The following is an 18,190-nucleotide window of genomic DNA, read 5'->3' on the forward strand; positions in this document are numbered from 1 at the left end:
GTCCATTAACCAGTTGCCTGGTTTATCATTGTTTAAATCTATTTATTACTGCTGGGCACTGGTGGCTCACATCTGTAATCCTAGCTACTCAGAGGCAGAGATCTGAGAATCATGGTTCAAAAACAGCTTGGGCAGGAAAGTCTGAGACTAAGACTCTTATCTTCAATTAAGCACCAAAAAGTGAGATGTGGAGATATGGCTCAAGTGGTAGACTGCTAGCACTGAGCAAAAAAGCTCAGGGTCAGCAACCAGGCCCTGAGTTTAAGCTGCAGGACCAGCACCAAAATATATATATTGCAGTTCATTTATTTGTGGCTCCACTGCATTGCAGGTTTTAAAAAAAAACAAAACATAGTGATCCCTCACATATTATGGGAGACCCCCCACAATATGTGAAAATCCACAAAGTAGCAATCAGTGAACCACGATACAGTAAGGAATAACTATGTGACGCTGCTGCTTAGCAGATTTTCACCTATCACAGAGCTGTCTGGGATGTAACCCCTGGGATAGGTGAGGTAATCATTGTATTGATCTATTTCTCCCTTAGGTGACTTTTGTGTCTATCATGAAATTAAATTGCTTCCTTTAAGTGTTCAATTTCTATTTTTTTTTTTTTAAAAAGCAGAAATCATACTTGGCTGCTTTCCAGGGAATAAATTTATACCTGGCCCAGCACCAGATTCTTAGCCCCTAGCCTAGGGAGTCTGACCCGGATGGATCGTAAGTGTGAGGGAGACAAGCATGGGATGGGCAGAGCTCAGGAGTTCACAGAGAAAGCACACGCCACCCCTCCCCTGAGCACAAGCTCCCTGAGGGCATGCCACATGCTCCACATGCTTCCTGGGTTTTCCAGGAACGTCCATGAGCTCATTTCTCCAGTAATCACTAAAAGCTATAGCTTAAGAAGTAGAATGCTAGCCTTGAAATCAAAAGCTCAGGGATAGCACCTAGGCCCTAAATTCAAGCTCAGTACCAGCACTCATGGCTGGCACACACATACACACAAAAATTTTTAGAAGAATATGTGCACATATTACACTTTTTTGTTTTGCTTTGGGTTTTTTTGGTCAGTTGTGGGGCTGAACTCTGGGCCTGGGACTGTCCCTCAGTTCTTCAGCTCTAGGCTAGTGCTGTACCACTTGAGCCACAGTGCTACTTCTGGCTTTTTTCTGCTTATGTGGTGCTGAGGAATCAAACCCAGGGCCTCATGCATGTGAGGCAAGCACTCTACCACTGAGCCAACTTCCCAGCCATATTACACTTTTATAAATTGTGTTTCAAAAGAAAACAAAAAAGCCTACCATGATTTCAAGAGAAAGTGTGACATTGTCCAAAATGAAATGTACTCTACCTGATTTATGGAACTGTAACCCCTGTGTACATCACCTTTCTAATAACAGTTTTTTAAAGGGGGGGGAGCTTATCAGTAAATAAAGCTATTTGGTAAAATGAGGTGACAAGGAGGTTTCCTAGTTCTGAGGGAATTCCCAGAGGGGTAGGGAAAACAGCTTCCTGGACTATGTATGCTGACAACAAACCTGCAATCCTGCATTCAGGAGGCTAAGGCAGGAAGATCATGAAGACTGAAGCCAGCCTTGGACACAGAGCGAGACGCTATCTCAAAAAAAAAAGGCAGTTTCCTAAGCAGAAAGGTACTTTTTACCACAACACTACTCACAGTCTGTGACGTGGACACAACTGTGGTGCTGACAGGGACCTGCCGCACAGCGGGGGCTCCAGTCCCGATGCTGATGGGAGTGCTTGTGGCCCCAGAAGCCACAGCCACAGTCTTGGACATGGTGGCATTCAAACTGGGCAAGGACACTGTTGAAGAATGGACAGGTCCAGCCCCGCTGGCCACTGAGGCCCCTTGCTTGGCATGGGTTGCGACAGTGATGGTCTGGCCTGCTTTGGGGGGCATCACTCCCAGGCCCTGCACGATGCGGATTGTGGCAGCTGGTTTTGCTTCTGAAGAGGCCACTGTGTTTTTACCCTTCTGCTCTGCCACACTCACACCCAGGGCTGGCATCAAGCGAAAAGCTGAACTTGAGGCTTCTGTTGGCTTGAGCTCAGGAGTCACTTTGACCACAGTGGTACCTGCTGGAGTGGAGGAAGGGGCACTGCCTGAACTGGTCTTGGCAGGGCTATCTGCTGTGTGAATGGGATTGGAAGTGACATGTAAGGTAGCAGAGATGCCTTTGCCTGTTGTGCCACTTCCAGCCCCGAAGAGGTCCTGTGTCAATTTCACCGTGGTGACCTGGGACTTGGCCAGTGTGGCCATCATGTCTGGGGTGATTCGCAGTACTGTCTGACCCTTGGCATCTGTAGTGATGGAAGACGGTGGCAGACGCAGTACATCTTTTCCCTGGATATGGAAGTTTGTGGCTGTGATTGGAATGCTGCTTCCTGTCTGGGGCTTCACCCCAAGTTGTCCTGTGATTGCCACCTGGAGGGGAAGAGGAAGCACTTGAGGAAGTGGCTCACACAGCAAAAGGAGGCAAACCTCTGCTCATAGCTACAATTTTTTTGGGGGGGTGTCGGTCATGGGGCTTGAACTCTGGGCTTGAGTGCTGTCCCTGCACTCTTCAGTTCAAGGCGAGCGCTCTACCACTTGAGCCACAGCTCCACTTCTGGCTTTCTAGGGGTTTATTGGAGATAAAAGTCTCACGGACTTTCCTGCCTGGGCTGGCAAGATCCTCAGATCTCAGCCCTCTGAGTAGCTAGGATTACAGGCATGAGCCACTGGCGCCCGGCTATAGCTACATTTTATACTTTAACTTTTTACTTTGAAAAATGGTAAACACCCTTCAATGTTAAGGAGAATATAATGAACTCCAAATCCTTCCCCAACTTCAAAAATAATCACTTTGATAAGTTTGTTTTATTAATCCTTGCCCACTTTTGGGGGTCGGGTGCGAGAGAGAACCTGGAATCCACCCCCCAGGAGAGGGAGATGCTGAAGATGAAATTCAGGACATCACATTGAGCTCTAGAAATTGAAAACATTTTAACACAAACCCTATTTTACCAACTAGAACTTGTATATCCATCTAACCTAAAGAAATTGAAAACAAAAGAGATCTTGTAAAAAAAAAACAAAAAATAAAATCACCATCTCATTAAACAACACAACTGCATTCAGTGTGTTCGCATGTTTTCCTAGGTGCTCACACGTCTTCTTGCAGTTAGGCCTTGTCTGCGGCAGCATGGCAGTGTGGCTCTGTGCGGGTGCTCTGGAACCAGACTCCCTGACTTCCTAACCAGCTCAATAGAGGACCAATTCCCTGATTTGTAACACGTTATCTTTCAGTCTACTCAGGTCATTCCTCTTTTGGTGGCCCCTCCATTGAACCACACTCACAGAATGAAAACATGCCATGATGCTGGTCAGGCTAAAAGCCATCAACCAGCTCTGCTACACCTCCTGCTTTTTCCACTCTACACTCCACTCCTGCCAGTTCTGTTCTTTCAGAAGCAAAATTCTTCTAAAAATTACCTACACTCACTGTCTCTGCTTCCATACCCTGCATTCTTTGGAATCTAATTCTCAAAAGCTACCAATTTCTAGCCCAGTGACATTCACATACTTACCATCTCACACATGTATTGCTCCTGCCTGAGCCTATTTGTCAGTCTGTCCTGCAGTCTCTACACCTCAATTTTCTCCTGTCTCAGTAAGTAATACCATCATCTAACCAGTCACTCCAGCTTGCCCTCAACTTGCTTTAGTGAGTCACATGCTCCAGATACCAGCAGACCACAATGGCTGCCTTCAATTTCATCACCCCCAACCATCATCTCCATTGCGCAGACCTTGGTAAGGTGAGGGTACCACACATGGTACTCTACTCCCTACTGTCCCTAAAATTAATGGAAACCAGATCAAGTCAGCCTGGCCCACAATCTTCCAGGGGGCACATCACATTTAAATCAAAATCAAAGCCCACATAGTCTAACCACTGACAACCTCTCCCAACCTCATGGTCTAACATGCATGCTTCCTCCCTGATGCAGCTCCATCCACATGGTTTTTCTCAAACACGTTCCTGACATAGACACTTTCTATACCTAGGCATGGAATACTTTATCTCCAAGTCACCATACATGGCAGACTCCCTCAAATGTCATCTCCTCAGAGGCCTTCCCTATCATCCTGGCTCATTCTACCCTTCCCCTGTCTACTGATCCTCTGTGTTTTTTGTTTTTTTTTGGGGTCCGGTTGTGGGGCCTGAACTCTGGGCCCGGGCGCTGTCCCTCAGCTCTTCAGCTCAAGGCTAGCGCTGTACCACTTGAGCCACAGTGCCACTTCCGGCTTTTTTCTTTTTTCTTATGTGGTGCTGAGGAATTGAACCCACGGCCTCATGCATTGCAAGGCAAGCGCTCTACCACTGAGCTACCTTCCCAGCCCCTCCTCTGTGTTTTCTACCACCTGATGCTAACCTAGTTATTTCTCTTTTAGGGACAACATGACTTCTAGAAGCAGAGACCTAGTTTACTTAATATGCCACTAAATCCAAAAAACAATAAATAATCGCTAAGTGAAAATATTACTGTTATATAAATATGACTACAAAATGAGGAAAACAAAATGTGCCTACTCCACTGTGCTATGAAAGTGTTTAATGGCTATGAAGTGCAGTGTGATGCAGTGAAATGCAGTGAGGTATGGCAAGCAGGAGCACTCTGCATAGTATTTGCTAGTCTGCGTCACAGTTACGTGAAGAGCAATGATCATCCTTTCAGATTCACAAGAAACAAAGGCATTAACTTTTGCCAGTGGTAAACTGAAAAGCCAGTAACATGGAATCACAGAAATGTAACTACAGAAATTCAGGAAGACTGCACTGTAAATCCAGAGCTCCATTTACTGAATACCGAATTACATGGCAAGAAACAGAAGCAATTGCTTGAGCAACCATAAATGTCATAACTGTCCTTAGTGGAAACTCATACTTGCATTGACTACAAATGAAAGACCAAAGATGACCAAGCGCCATGGGGACCCAGTCGCTCTATGACACCCAGTCGCTCTATGACACGAGAGCCAAGTTCACCTACCTGCTTGATGATGTTCTGTCCTGCGACGTTCTGAATGACAGCAGTCGTGGAAGCACTAGGAGCTGAACTCCCAGGTGAACTTGTGGCTGGTTTGCTCATAGGGCTGGCTGTGGCAGGGAGACTTGTCACGGTGAGTCCCACCTGTCCAGGTCCCGACCGCTGCACAGTGGCCACTGCAGTCTGTCCTTTGACTGGAACAGTGGCCATGACAGCCTAGTTCAGGGCAGAACCCGAGAGCCTGATCAGACACTGAGGGGGCCCAGCACTGCAAGCAGGGGCCCTATCTGTCACCACCCCAGGAAGCATCTTCTGCTGTATTTCTGCTCTCTGTGCCTGAGGCTCACCAGTCCCCAACATGGATGCTGTAAATTTCTTGTGTTTAGACAGAACATCTTGAACTTCAGAAAAACTTTATATTTAACATCTTTTTATTCCTACATGCTAAAGACAAACAAGGTTTTAGCCCTTTTACACATACTGAAGCAAACTGAGGAAAGAGTATATGAGTGTCTCTAAAACTGTACAACTAGTCAGCTACAGCGCTAAGATATAATGGAAGGAGTCTTGAGATGTAGACAACCAATCTCAGCATTTACATCCCACTCCTAACAGGGCCCAGATGTTAGAATGCTGAGCAAATCATCAAACATTGCAGGTCTGATTCTCAAGATGTAAGAGTACTGAAAAATGCTTACCCAGCTTAAAACATTGAATGTTTCATGATCAGTAGTAATCTTCCACAATTTCCAGGCCTTCCCTAGACTGCTCACTAGACTTCTCAGCCCACTTCAGGGCCCACTGAACCTGTCTCCTAGTGACCTTCCAGCTTCCCTCTTACCTGGGGCACTACTTTGGTCTGTGTGGCAGTGGCTGGCACCCGCATCTGTGGTCCTGCTGGCATCTGTGGCAATGTCTGTGCTGGCCCTGCTGACTGCTGGGGAACAGCAGGAAGCCCAGGTTGGGCCACTACCCGTACCTGGGGAAGAGTACCTGAGCCCGAATGGCTCACAACTCTTGCAGTGGCCTGAGAACTGGGTGGAGTCTGGCTGGAAGTGGGAGAGAGCACTGTTCCTAGCTGTGGCATTGTTGGTGAGGATACCAGAAGAACACTGTAAAGAAAATCCAGGTAAAACACAAAGCAAAAACGTAAGACATACATGTAAAATGACTGGAGTGAAAGAACAACCCAAAACAAAACAACAAACAATAATAATAAAGATCAAAGGTGCTTACCCTGAGCTAGACTTAGCTGGTTCTGAGACAGTGGCAGGGCCACTTTTGCTCACCGATGACACAGGTGGAGGGGAGATGGGGGTGGTAGGCAATGCTGGTGTGGTGGGGGTGACAGGCGTGACGGGGGTGGGGGGCATGCTGGAGTCACTGAGGCTCATCTGGCTCTGCTCTGACGGGCCAGTGCTGAGGGCCTTCGTGGAGCTCTCCTTATTGTTGCACTTCTGCAAGGGGAGAGAATGGGAATCCACCACTGCTGTCATGAAGCTTCCACAGGCACAGCCTGAGATTTCCAAGTCACCAAGTGAGAGCTAAGTGGTTACCCAGAATGCCTAGGGTGGATGCTCCCCTGAGATCACTTACCACTTTAGATGGGGGTTTAGGTTTCTGCTGAAGAGCTTTTCTGGCTTTAGCCGCAGCTGCTTGAGCTTGATGAATACGCTCTGTAAACAACAATGGTAATCTTCAACAAATTTGACCTTATTGTACAAATAAAAGGAGCTTCATTTTAAAAATTAAGACCTCACCAGGCAGAGTGGTACATTTCCAGCACTCAGGAGGCTGAGGCAGGAGGATACAAGATCCACAAGAACCCAAAGGCCTTGCTCAAAACAAAATGAACAATCTGAGGGCTATGGCTAATGCATATAATCCTAGCTACCAGAAAGACAGTGATTGGAGGAATTTAAGTTCAAGGACAACCTAGGCAAAAAGTTAGTGAGACACCATCTCAATCAATAAAATCTGGATGTGGTAGCATGTGTGTCAGCTACATGAGAAACATAAAAAAATGCGGATCACAGACTAGGCCAGCCCAAGCATTAATGTGAGAACCTACTCAAAATAACTAAAGCAAAAGGGTTGGGGACATGGCCCAAACGGTAAGAGTGCCTGCCTAGCAAGCATAAGATCCTTAGATGAAATCACAATACTACTCAAATAAATTAAACAAACAAATAAATGACAGTGAAAACTCTCTAAGTATCACTGGTTGCTTTGAAGGTAGTATGAATCCTGTCTCCAAGTTCCTATCCTGCCTAATGCCAAGGAAAAGAATCATAGAACTGGAACAGAAAGTCAGAAGCACACACATCTAGTTGGTGGGTTGTACACAGGTCTCACATACCGAACTCCTCCTCACTGCGGTCACGATGCAAGTAGATCCACAGCTTTCGTCCAATGTCGTATTTCACACAGGGGTCTTTTTCATAATGTAGCCGATCAAGTGCACCACTCACTACCGTGTTCACCTAAAAACAGAACAAAGGGAAATAAGCAACAGATACAGCCCAAATAAAGAAGTTGTTTGCATTCCTGAGAAAAACCACTGGCTATGAGTGCCAACTGATAAACAGATTACATCTCAGTCTAGCTGTGCTTTCCCAATGGCTGACCAAATCACCTGGCAAAACACAAATGATGTCAAACTCCTAAGGCACTGGTCGTCACTATAAGGATATTGAGTACTCAGTAACTGTAGCAGCCTTTTCTTTACTATAAGCTGATGGAAAGCTTAGAGACAAATTTCCCAATCTTCTTGCCTTATCTCAAAATTAGCTGGGGTTACAGCTATGTACTGGCTTTCTTCACTCAGTTTTGTGTGGGGGTTTGTTTGTCTTTTTTTTTTTTTTTTTTGGTCCTGGTCCTGACTAGCACTCTAGCACTTGAGCCACAACTATACTTCCAGCTTTTTGGGTAGTTAATAGAGGTAACAGTCTCACAAACTTTTCTGCCCAGGCTGATAGTTAAGATAACAGGTGTAAGCCACCAGCTCTTCATTCAGTTTTTTAAAAATTTATGTCAGGCTCTATGGGTGTAATGCAGTGGTAAAGTATTTGCCCAACATGTAGAAGGCCCTGGGTTCAATCCCTAGCACCAGGAGAAAAGTATCATTTGTATTTCTAATACATTTTCTGTAATGTATTCTGGAACAGAGCCAAGTAAAGCTTTTTCTCCCACTTACCTGAGTGCTAGTAACATCTGATGCAAGGAACTGGGAGTCTTTGAGGAGTTCACAGATCTCTGCCCGAGTGCCTTCTCCATTAGGTAGCCTAGCAGCAGCATCCCGAACTGATAACATCAGAAAGTACAAAATCCAGGAGTCAATCAAGGCCTTCACTAAGGAACTAGGTCCCCTGATGTGCTATGAAGTGACAGTACTCCTTGAACTTACTGAATCTCACTGACTGAGTCAGGTGCACCCTGCCCTCTAGTGGCCAGCATCTCTGCCACTGGAGAGTCCTATACACTTCACACTTGGGGAGGTCTGAAGGTTTCTGGACACCTTGGAATTCAGTGGTTCTAGGAACCGAGGTAGAAATGTTACCTCTCTTACTGAAATTTCACATTTCACGCAATTATAAACAAAGGCTATAAGTATACATTGGCAGTGCTGTGATGCTGTAATATAAGTCCAATGGTTTCATATATTGTAGATGTTGAAGACAATTCACAATCATTTCTATTCGTATCTTTTTGGAATTGACAGAAGTTATATAAAATCTGCTGCTAAATCTTCTCATTGACTATTCCAAATATATATTTCTGCACATAGCTTGCTATAGTATCTTATTAACTACTTTCAAACTGACTTCTTCTGCAATGAAAAATTCTTACTATGCTCTTAAAAACCATTCTGGAAAGGGGTCCATAGGTTTCTCCAGACTGCCAAAGGGATTCAGAGCAACATAAAAATCTAAGAAAGCAAAATCCCACATTTAACTATTTAGCTGGCCTGGGAGAAATTCTTTTTTTTTCCTTTCCTTTTTTTTTTTTTTTTTGTCAGTGTGGAGCTTGAACTCTGGGCCTGGGCACTGTCCCTGAGCTCTTCAACTCAAGGCAAGCACTCTACCACTTGAGCCATAGCGCCACTTCCAGTTTTCTGAGTAGTTTATTAGAGATAAGAGTCTCATGGATTTTCCTGCCTTGGCTGGCTTTGAACCGTGATCCTCAGATCTCAGCCTCCTGAGTAGCTAGAATTACAGGCATGAGTTACCAGCGCCCCGCAAGGAGAAATTCTTGAATGAATATAACTCTGAGCCCAACTGCAGAAAGAAATACTGATTCTTGGCATCCATCTCGAGGCAGAATCCCTCCCTCATTTCCCAAATTCCAAAGATTACAAATATTATCCCTCAAGGGTTAACAAATGTTAACCCTACCCCTAGCTCTGAGTGGATGATACAAGAGTAGAATCTGGCACCAAGAGAATTGATTTGAGAATAGTTTTGGGACGGATTAAAAAACAACAACAACAGGAAGACAGAAACCCCTGATGATAAATACACATTACATACCAAGAGACAGGATGGTGACATAGGCAGGCCGATCAGAGCGCAGCAGTGAATGCTCTCGAGCCTTGTTGAGGGAGGTCTCCTTGTCAAACACGCCCTTTACTGGCCCCACCACAGACTCAAAGCCATGCATGCGAAAAGTGAATGCCTTATGGGGTTGACTGTACCTATAACGTTCCTGCCAAGAGAAAAGGCAGAAAGCTCCCAAGTCAGAATTAGTAGGGCTCTTCCTAGCTCTCCACTACAAAAAGGGAACCCACAGATGGATTCTAAAACAGGAAGGAAACAGGTAATCCCACTAACAAGGAACAGCCAACCACAATAAAAAAAAAAAAAAAAAAAAGATAGTCCTCAGAGCTGGTCACCCAGCAAAGGACAACAAAGCAAACTGTTGCTTTCTTGGAAAAAAAGACCATCCAATTAGTGATCACTCCCTTCCTTCACATTATTCCTTCCCCAAACTAGGAATCTCAACCATCAGAGTATCTCGGGTGAGGAGTACTGATTTTCTCAAAAGAATCTGGACTCAAATAGAGTACTTCCCTCTACTTGGCTTCTCACAGGCAGATATTTATACTGCACTCAAGGTACTTTTTTGTGGGTATGTGTTATCGGTCCTGGAGCTTCAACTCAGTGCCTAGGCACTATCTCTGAGCTTCTTTTAATCAAGGTTAGTGCACTACCACTTGAACCACAGCACCACTTTCAGCTTTTTCTGAGTTTATTGGAGATAAGATTCTCACAGACTTTCCTGTACAGGCTGGCTTCAAACCTTGATCCTCAGATCTCGGCCTCCTGAGTAGCTAGGCTTACAGGCGTGAGCCACCAGTGCTCAGCTCTCTAGGGACAACTTACCTGCTCCTGAAAAACTCGTTTCTCCTCCCCTGTGCTGGGCCGCACAACGTAGTCAGTTCTTCTGAAACAAAGAATTCTGCATCATCTCTCAAGAGCTAGAAGATGATAAGTCACACACCCATCACCCTTTTTCAGCACCTAGAACTCTTTCCTTGACAACATGAAAATCCCTTCAAGGGGAAGGAGGGTGGAAGGGGGAGGGGGGGGAGATGAGAAGGGATGGGAAGGAGAAACAAAGGAGGAGGCAACAATGCTTGATAAGAAATGCACTCATTGCCTTGCCCATGTGATTGTAACCCCTCTGTACGGTATTTTTACTATTTAAAAAAAAAAAAGAAAATGGAAAAAAAAAAAAGAAAATCCCTTCAAAAGTGCTCAACTCCTGAAAAGTCTACTTTCCAACTTCTATTGACTTCTACTGGTACTGTCAGAATTACTCAATGCTTAAAATGCAAAAATTTTGGGGTAGGCAGAAAAGAAACTGGTATTTTTAACTTCTGTTCTTAGTATTGCTACCAATACTCAAGCCCAAACTATTTGCAACAAAAAGTATCAGCCTTAAGTGGACTAAAGCACCAAAGTTTGTAACAAGGGTGGTTTCTCTGCCTCCCAAGGAAAGTACCAGAATCTGAGTTCCACATTCCTGTTTACATGAATATATATTCTGCTGCACTTTAGGTGGATGTTTGTCCTAAAGTTTGAAAATCAAACTCAGATGACACCAGTCAAGAACCCAGGATAAGCTCTTATAAATCAGAACTCTGGTGGGGGTCCTGTTGCTAACCTTCAGCAAGTCATTGAACCTCAAGCCCTAATTTCTTTATAGATGAAATAAGGAAGTTGGATGTGATAAATCATTCCAAAATGGGAACCTAGATATGTATACATGGAAAAATTGCGCCTACCCAGTAGGTAGATCGTGTCCCCTCATAAGTCCCCTCTCTTAAGCAAAAGTCTTTCCACAAGGAGCTGCTTTTATTGATAAGTATGTATCACTGTCCTCAGGTGGCTGAGGTGGGTAGGAATCAGCAGACTCCTAGGATCTCAAACATACCAAGTCATGACAGCTGAACCAGGACAATGCAACAACCATGGTTTCATGGACACCACCTACCAACAGAACATTATACTCACACTCGAGGGACAGGTGTCATGGCATCTGAACTGTCTTCATTTTCTTGCTGGAGAAAAGAAAAACATTAACAGTTAAATGGACTAAAATAATTTTCACTAACTTGAGAGATCTTGAAACTCAATGAGAAAGACCTGTTATTTTTAAAAAAAAAACATACTTTACAAAAAACCTGGTCTTTGGTCTCTAGCCACAGCTGGAAGAGTGCAGCTAATTCCTTTTCATTATCTTGGGACTGACCTATTAGAGGGGAAATAAAAAGACAAAAAAGAAGTATTATTCAAAATCCTATCTTCTCATTACCTGCTCTATGTCAGAGAGAAAACACATCAAGACCCATGACAATGATCCTTTGCATATACACTGCTCTTCTACTCACTTCTTGGAGCTCTACTCCTGGACATTACTCTTTAGGTCATTCAAGGTTTTTGGCTCATAGTGTTTATAATCAAGGGAGGAAGCGCGTATGTTAAATAAAACTATAAAGGCTGTGACAACAGATTACACAAGAACAATCATCCTATCCTTGATGTGGGAAAAAAGCTTTACTTGACCACCGCCCTAGAAAGAAAAAAGCAGTCTGTGTCTTCATCTCTTGCCACCTTGTTCAGACTAGTGCAGCACCTGACTGGTGACAGTACCTAAATTTCCTTCCCAGGCTAGAACCACCATAGGACCAGTACCACATAGATCTGTGTGTGAATACCCTTCCCAAAGAGGCTGGGTGGCTATATACACCAGCCTGGTTACTTCCATTTTGACTCAACAATATACAATACCATCAAAATCACCATTTCCAGGAACCCCTGAATGCTTATTTCTATGCTACGCTTACTTGGTCCTACTGTACCTTCCAGATGATTTTGCTTCTAATTTGATCATCCTCTCCTGACACTCCCTCTAAGATCTGTGAGGGTGTGAAAGCCATTTCTCCCTAAATCTATCAACTATGCATGTGACTGTTTACTCTCTAGTGGCTGTGTCCCACAGAATCAGGACACACCCCTAAGATTTTCCTTCTCTCCACAGTGGTTTCAGAAATTTGTCGTCAATTCTTCTCAAAATTTAATGAAAGTGTTTTCCAAAATAGAGAGCCCAGAAATATACACATATAAATTCATTTGGCCAAGACCAAGAATGCACAATAAGGAAAGGAAAGTTCCTGTAAAAGAATGAATTGTAGGGAAACTAGACATCCACATTTTTTTAATTTTATTTTTTATTTTTTACATTTTTTATTATATCTTATTATATCTTTAAGTAGTTGTACAAAAAATCCATATTCTTGAGAATGAAGTTTTGTGTGTGTACCAGTCCCAATACCTGAACTCGGGGGCCTGGGTGCTGTCCCTGAGCTTGCTTTCATTCAAGGCTAGTGCACTACCACTTGGAGCCACAGTGCCATTTCCAGCTTTTTATTGTTGTTGTTGGTCATGGGACCTGAACTTTAGGTCTGGGCACTGTCCCTCAGCTCTTCAGCTCAAGGCTAGCACTCTACCACTTGAGCCACAGCTCTACTTCTGGCTTCTCCTGCGTAGGTGGTGCTGAGGAATCAAACATAGGGCCTCATGCATGCAAGGCAAGCACTCTACCACTGAGCCACCTTCCCAGCCCATTTCCAGCTTTTTGGTAGTTAATTGGAGATTAGAGTCTCACTCACAGACTTTCCTGCTCAGGCTGGATTTGAGCCATGATCCTCAGATCTCTGTCTCCTGAGAAGCTACTGATGCCCAGCTGAAATTACATTTTTATGTCATACCATAAGGGTTAATAAGATTTAAGTGTAGCCAGGAACCAATGGCTCACACCTGTAATCCTAGCTATTCGAGGCTAAGGATCGCGGTTTGAAGCCAGCCCAAGCAGGAGATCTGTGAGATTCTTATCTCCAATAAACTACTTAGAAAAAGCCAGAAGTGGCGCTGGGGCTCAATTGGTAGAGTACTAGCCTTGAGTAAAAAAGAAGCTCAGCGACAGTGCTCAGGCCCTGAGTTCAAGCCCCAAGACTGAAAAAAATAAATAAATAAAAATATAAAAGTTGGTGTTGGCAAGAATGTAGAGAAAAGGATGTAGAAAAAATTATACACTGTTGATAGGAACATAAAATCATCCTGCTCTTAGAAAAAACAAAAAACAGAACTACCATATGATCCCACTTCTAGGAATAGTCAAAATAACTGAAATCAAGATTCCAAGGAGTTATTTTCACTCCAATGGTCATTGTAGTTTATTCACAATACCAAAATACAAAAATGTACCTAAATATCTATCAACAGGGGGAAAAAAAAGGTGACAACATCCAAAAGTATATTATTCAGGCTGGGAATATGGCTTAATGGTAGAATGCTTACTGAGCATGAATGAAGTCCTGGGTTTGATTCCTCAGCACCACATACACAGAAAAAAGCTGGAAGTGGTACCATGGCTCAAGTGGTAAGAGTGCTAGCCTTGAGCAAAAGAAGCTAAGGCACAGCACCCAGGTCCTGAGTTCAAGCCCCAGAGTGCCCCCCCCCCAAAAAAAAGTATATTATTCAGCCTTAAAAGAAGAAATCTCACCATTTGCAAGAGAATGGATGAATCTGTAATGTATTAGGCCAGTAAACTAATCAAATCATATACAGAGAAGTACTTCATGATCTCACTTATATAAGTTGCCTAAAGTAGTCAAACTCATATAAGCAGGGTGTTTCTCAGGGGCCAGAGAGAAAAGATAACTCTATTCAATGGGTATAAAGTTTCAGTTATGCAAGATGAATAAGGTCTAAAGACATGCTATACAACAGTCCCACATGACTTCAAAATTTGTTGAGAGGATTTACCTAATGTTAAGTTTTCTTATCAGGAAAAAAAAAAGGGACACAGAATCAAGGCACAGATGGCTCACTACTGTCATCTTAACTTCTCAGGAGGCTGAGGTTCAAGGATTACAGTACTTGTGCGTCAACACAGGACCTCACACTCTAACTTGGCTTTTTCCACTTAGGGATGGCACTCTACCACTGGAGCCACATCTCCACTTTCAGCTTTTTTGCTGGTTAATTGGAAATAAGAAATTCTCAGATTTGTCTCCTTGGGCTGGTTTCAAACAAGACCCTTAGATCTCAGCCTTTTGAGTAGGATTACACCTGTAATCCTATCTACAGAACTCTATTCTTTAGAAACAGCTTTTTGAGCTGGGTTCTGGTGGCTCACACCTGTAATCCTAGCTACTCAGGAGGCTAAGATCTAAGGATCCTGATTCAAAGCCAGCCAAGACAGGAAAGTCTATAAGATTCTTATCTCTATACCAAATAAGCCAGAAGTCGAGCTGTGGCTCAAGTAGTGGAATGCTAGCTAGCCTTGAGCACAAAGAGCTCAGGGACAACTAAGAGCTAGTGGCTTACACTGTAATCCTAGCAATTCAGGGGACTAAGATCTGAGGATCACAGCTTGAAGCCAGCCCAGACAGGAAAGTCCATGAGACTCAAGTGGTAGAGCACCAACCTTGAGCAAAAGAGCTCAAGGACAGTACCCAGGCCTTGAGTTCAACCCCAGAACCTGTACACACACACACACACACACACACACACACACACACACACACACACACACACACACACACACACACATTAGAAATAGCTGTTTAGAGGCTGTTCACTATTTTACTACATATTATCTTCAATCAACAGCAAAGCCATTCTTAGTAAAGAAAAACAACTATACTGTAAGTCCAAAAACACTGGTATGGCTATTACTGGTGCTACTGTTACTCTTACATACTTAAGTCAATTACATAACTGCACTATAATAAAAGGGCTATTCATGTAGTGGAGATGGGGCTCAAAGTGGTAGAATGTTAACCTTGAGCAAAAGAGCTCAGGAGCAGCACCCAGTCTCTGAGTTCAAGCACAACTGAGAAAAAAAGAAAGAAAGGGAGAAAGAGAGAGAGCAAGAAAGCAAGCAAGAAAGAAAGAGATGAGCCAAAGTCCAACTGGTGATCTTGAATAATTGCTTCACAGAGAAAAGGTCTAATATTGCCTTTTTGTCCAGCATCCTGTACTATACTAATCAGAAAGCAAAAGAAACAGGGAAGGCAGTGAAAGGGAAAGGTAATACAAGCTACTTACCAAGCAATTTCCACTGCTGGGTTTTCTCTTTGAATTCAACAAATGGAGAGAAACTGGAAGGAACAGCTACAAGAAATGGATCCCATGAATAAGGCACACAGGTCAGAGTGCTATACTCAGAGCAAACACAAACAGCCTGTACCCTGAGCTATGTTCTGGTTTTTTTGCCCATCCTAGGGTTTGAACTCAGGGCCTGGGCTCTTTCCCTGAGCTTCTTTTACTCAAAGCTAGCATTCTACCACTTGAGCCACAGCACCACTTCTGGCTTGTTCTGTCTATGTGGTATGAGGAATCAAACCCAGGGCTTCATACATGCTAGGTAAGCATTCTACCACTAAGCCACATTCCTTAGCTTCAGAGTATTTGGGAGTGCATCAGGACAGTGCTATCTATGACATAATGATGCAAAAGTGAAATGAGCACAGCTGCTTTTCAATAGTAAGAACTACTCAGACAAAAAGGGAAAAACTATGACCCTTCAAAAAATGGGCCTTACCTCGACTTTCTCCAGCGAGATACTGCAGGGCTGGCAACACCAACTCAGCCCAGTTGGGAGCTGCAGAGAACCAGCTGTTAAGAGAGCTCGCTGGAGATGACTGCCAGTCCAAAACTCGCTCCTCCAGCTGAGGGAAAGGTATAACAAAGTTACCAGAAATTCCAAGGATGTGCCATGGTAAGCTAGGTATTTGGGTCTAGTGTGCTCAAGTCTCAAAACAAGTTAGCATAAACTCTTGGGCATTTCAATCTGACAGTTTTGCTTCTCAAGCTAGCTATCACCAAAGAGCTAGCTCAACCATTTCAAGACTTTTGATATATAGCTGATGTTTCCAAAACTCTTACCATTGGAAGGCTAGCCTGATTCTCCAGCAGCAATATCTCTAATAGAAGAGAGAAAAAACTAGAAGATATTTCATTGATTCCAAGGCAAGGTTTGAGGTCTTCTAGGGGCCTAATTAAGGAAGAAAAATGTAAGAACAAAATCAGAACATCAAGATTCATTCAGGTCCCTGAGTCTCCTAGCAGTCCTGAAAATTCAAGAAAGGAGCATATGACAGACTTTCCCAGCAGGATCCCTGGACTCAAGACACACAGGTGTTAACACATTAACAACCAGCTCACAAAGTCCAAAAGGACTGGGTAAAGCCCTGAGCTTAACCACCCACTCTGAGCAGCACGCAGCTCACTTACTCTTCCTTAATAGAAGATATTGCTAATGGAGATGGGGCTTGAGAGAGAGGTGGGACCCCTTCAGTGCTACTCAGGGGCTCAGCCAGATCCTCTGCCTCTGATTTAATTAGCTTGATTTTCTTCTTCTTCTTTTCCTCCTTTTCCTTCACCTTTTTTTTAAGGACTGCCAGGTCATATAAGGCTGGGAAGAAAAAAAATACACATGTACAGAACTTCATTCTATGCATCAGGTCTCTGCATCTGCATCAGGTCTTATCTGCATGTTTTTTACTCAAGGCCCACCAAAGACAGAAAAGTCTTAAGACACTGAGATTTTTTTTTTCTAAACTAAATTCAGTGAGTGGTTTACACCTTATTTTTAACATCTAATGATCTGTTCTACTGTTTTTACATTCACAAGAGCAAGCACAAAAGTGTGTAGCACAAAGAGAACTATGGTTCTATTTATTTTTGTCACATGTAGAAAGGCTCATAGAATTTAACAGCAGAGTCAGGCAAAGGCTACCCAGAGAGGTTCCGGTCTTTTACCTGCTAGAGAGCCCTTCCTGCCAGCATTTACTCGAGTCATGATGTCATTGAGGGTCAAGTCCCCTGTCAAAAGGTCCGGGTGATCCTAGACGTGATATACAAAGATTTGGTTATGGAGGCCTAAAAAAGGACCAAAACCTGATGGTTACCTAACAGAGTAAGGTGTCAGGTACATCTGAAAAAAATCATGTTGAGTTAAAATATATGGTGACAAAACCTATTGCTCTTCTTAAGCTGGGCACTGGTGTCTCATGCCTGTAATCCTAGTTACTCAGGAGGCTGAGATCTGATGATGGTGGTTCAAAGCAGAGGCAGAAAAGTCTGAGACTCATCTTCAACTAACCACCAGAAAATCAGAAGTGGTGCTGTGGCTTAAAGTGGTAGAGTGCTAGCCTTGTGCAAAAGAGATCAGGGATAGCCCCCAGGCCCTAATGCCCATGACCAACCAAAAAAAAAATATATATATATATACACATACATACACACATACATATGTTGTTTTGGCCAGTCCTGGGACTTAAACTCAGGGCTTCTTTTGCTCAAGGCTAGCACTCTACCACTTGAGCCATAGCACTACTTCCAGATTTTTCTGTTTATGTGGTACTGAGGAATTGAACCCAGGGCTTCATGCATGCTAGGCAAGCACTGTACCACTAAGCCACATCCCCAGCCCAAAAATATTGCTCTTCTTATTGTGCACAAGAAAACTGTGTTGACTTTCCTGCTGTATGGCATTTATAGTTCATAAAGCTTCTCTGCATTCCTTATCGTGTGTGCTCTTCAGACTTACGAGCAGTTAT

At 43.6% G+C, this 18,190-nt stretch overlaps 1 protein-coding gene across 6 annotated transcripts in view; it reads right to left on the reverse strand.

The window, feature by feature from the left end:
• Nucleotides 1-18,190, reverse strand: part of Nfrkb (nuclear factor related to kappaB binding protein) — a 36,922-nt gene that overhangs the window by 3,035 nt on the left and 15,697 nt on the right. For 5 of the 6 annotated variants that reach the window (XM_042696170.1, XM_042696173.1, XM_042696168.1 and 2 more), the window contains 16 exons: nt 17,391-17,475; nt 16,863-17,043; nt 16,515-16,623; nt 16,171-16,297; nt 15,675-15,740; nt 11,732-11,811; nt 11,574-11,620; nt 10,440-10,500; nt 9,588-9,762; nt 8,255-8,361; nt 7,418-7,541; nt 6,655-6,734; nt 6,295-6,515; nt 5,900-6,170; nt 5,062-5,274; nt 1,682-2,449 (listed from right to left, as the gene is read on the reverse strand). In XM_042696170.1, coding sequence (XP_042552104.1) covers nt 1,682-2,449; nt 5,062-5,274; nt 5,900-6,170; nt 6,295-6,515; nt 6,655-6,734; nt 7,418-7,541; nt 8,255-8,361; nt 9,588-9,762; nt 10,440-10,500; nt 11,574-11,620; nt 11,732-11,811; nt 15,675-15,740; nt 16,171-16,297; nt 16,515-16,623; nt 16,863-17,043; nt 17,391-17,475 — 2,715 coding nt within the window. The remainder of the gene's footprint in view (nt 1-1,681; nt 2,450-5,061; nt 5,275-5,899; nt 6,171-6,294; nt 6,516-6,654; nt 6,735-7,417; nt 7,542-8,254; nt 8,362-9,587; nt 9,763-10,439; nt 10,501-11,573; nt 11,621-11,731; nt 11,812-15,674; nt 15,741-16,170; nt 16,298-16,514; nt 16,624-16,862; nt 17,044-17,390; nt 17,476-18,190) is intronic. The other variant, XM_042696172.1, reaches the window with a different exon arrangement.

This window comes from Dipodomys spectabilis, unplaced genomic scaffold, assembly GCF_019054845.1.
Source record: "Dipodomys spectabilis isolate Male_0828 unplaced genomic scaffold, ASM1905484v1 ptg000201l, whole genome shotgun sequence".
Taxonomy (NCBI): Eukaryota; Metazoa; Chordata; class Mammalia; order Rodentia; family Heteromyidae; genus Dipodomys; species Dipodomys spectabilis.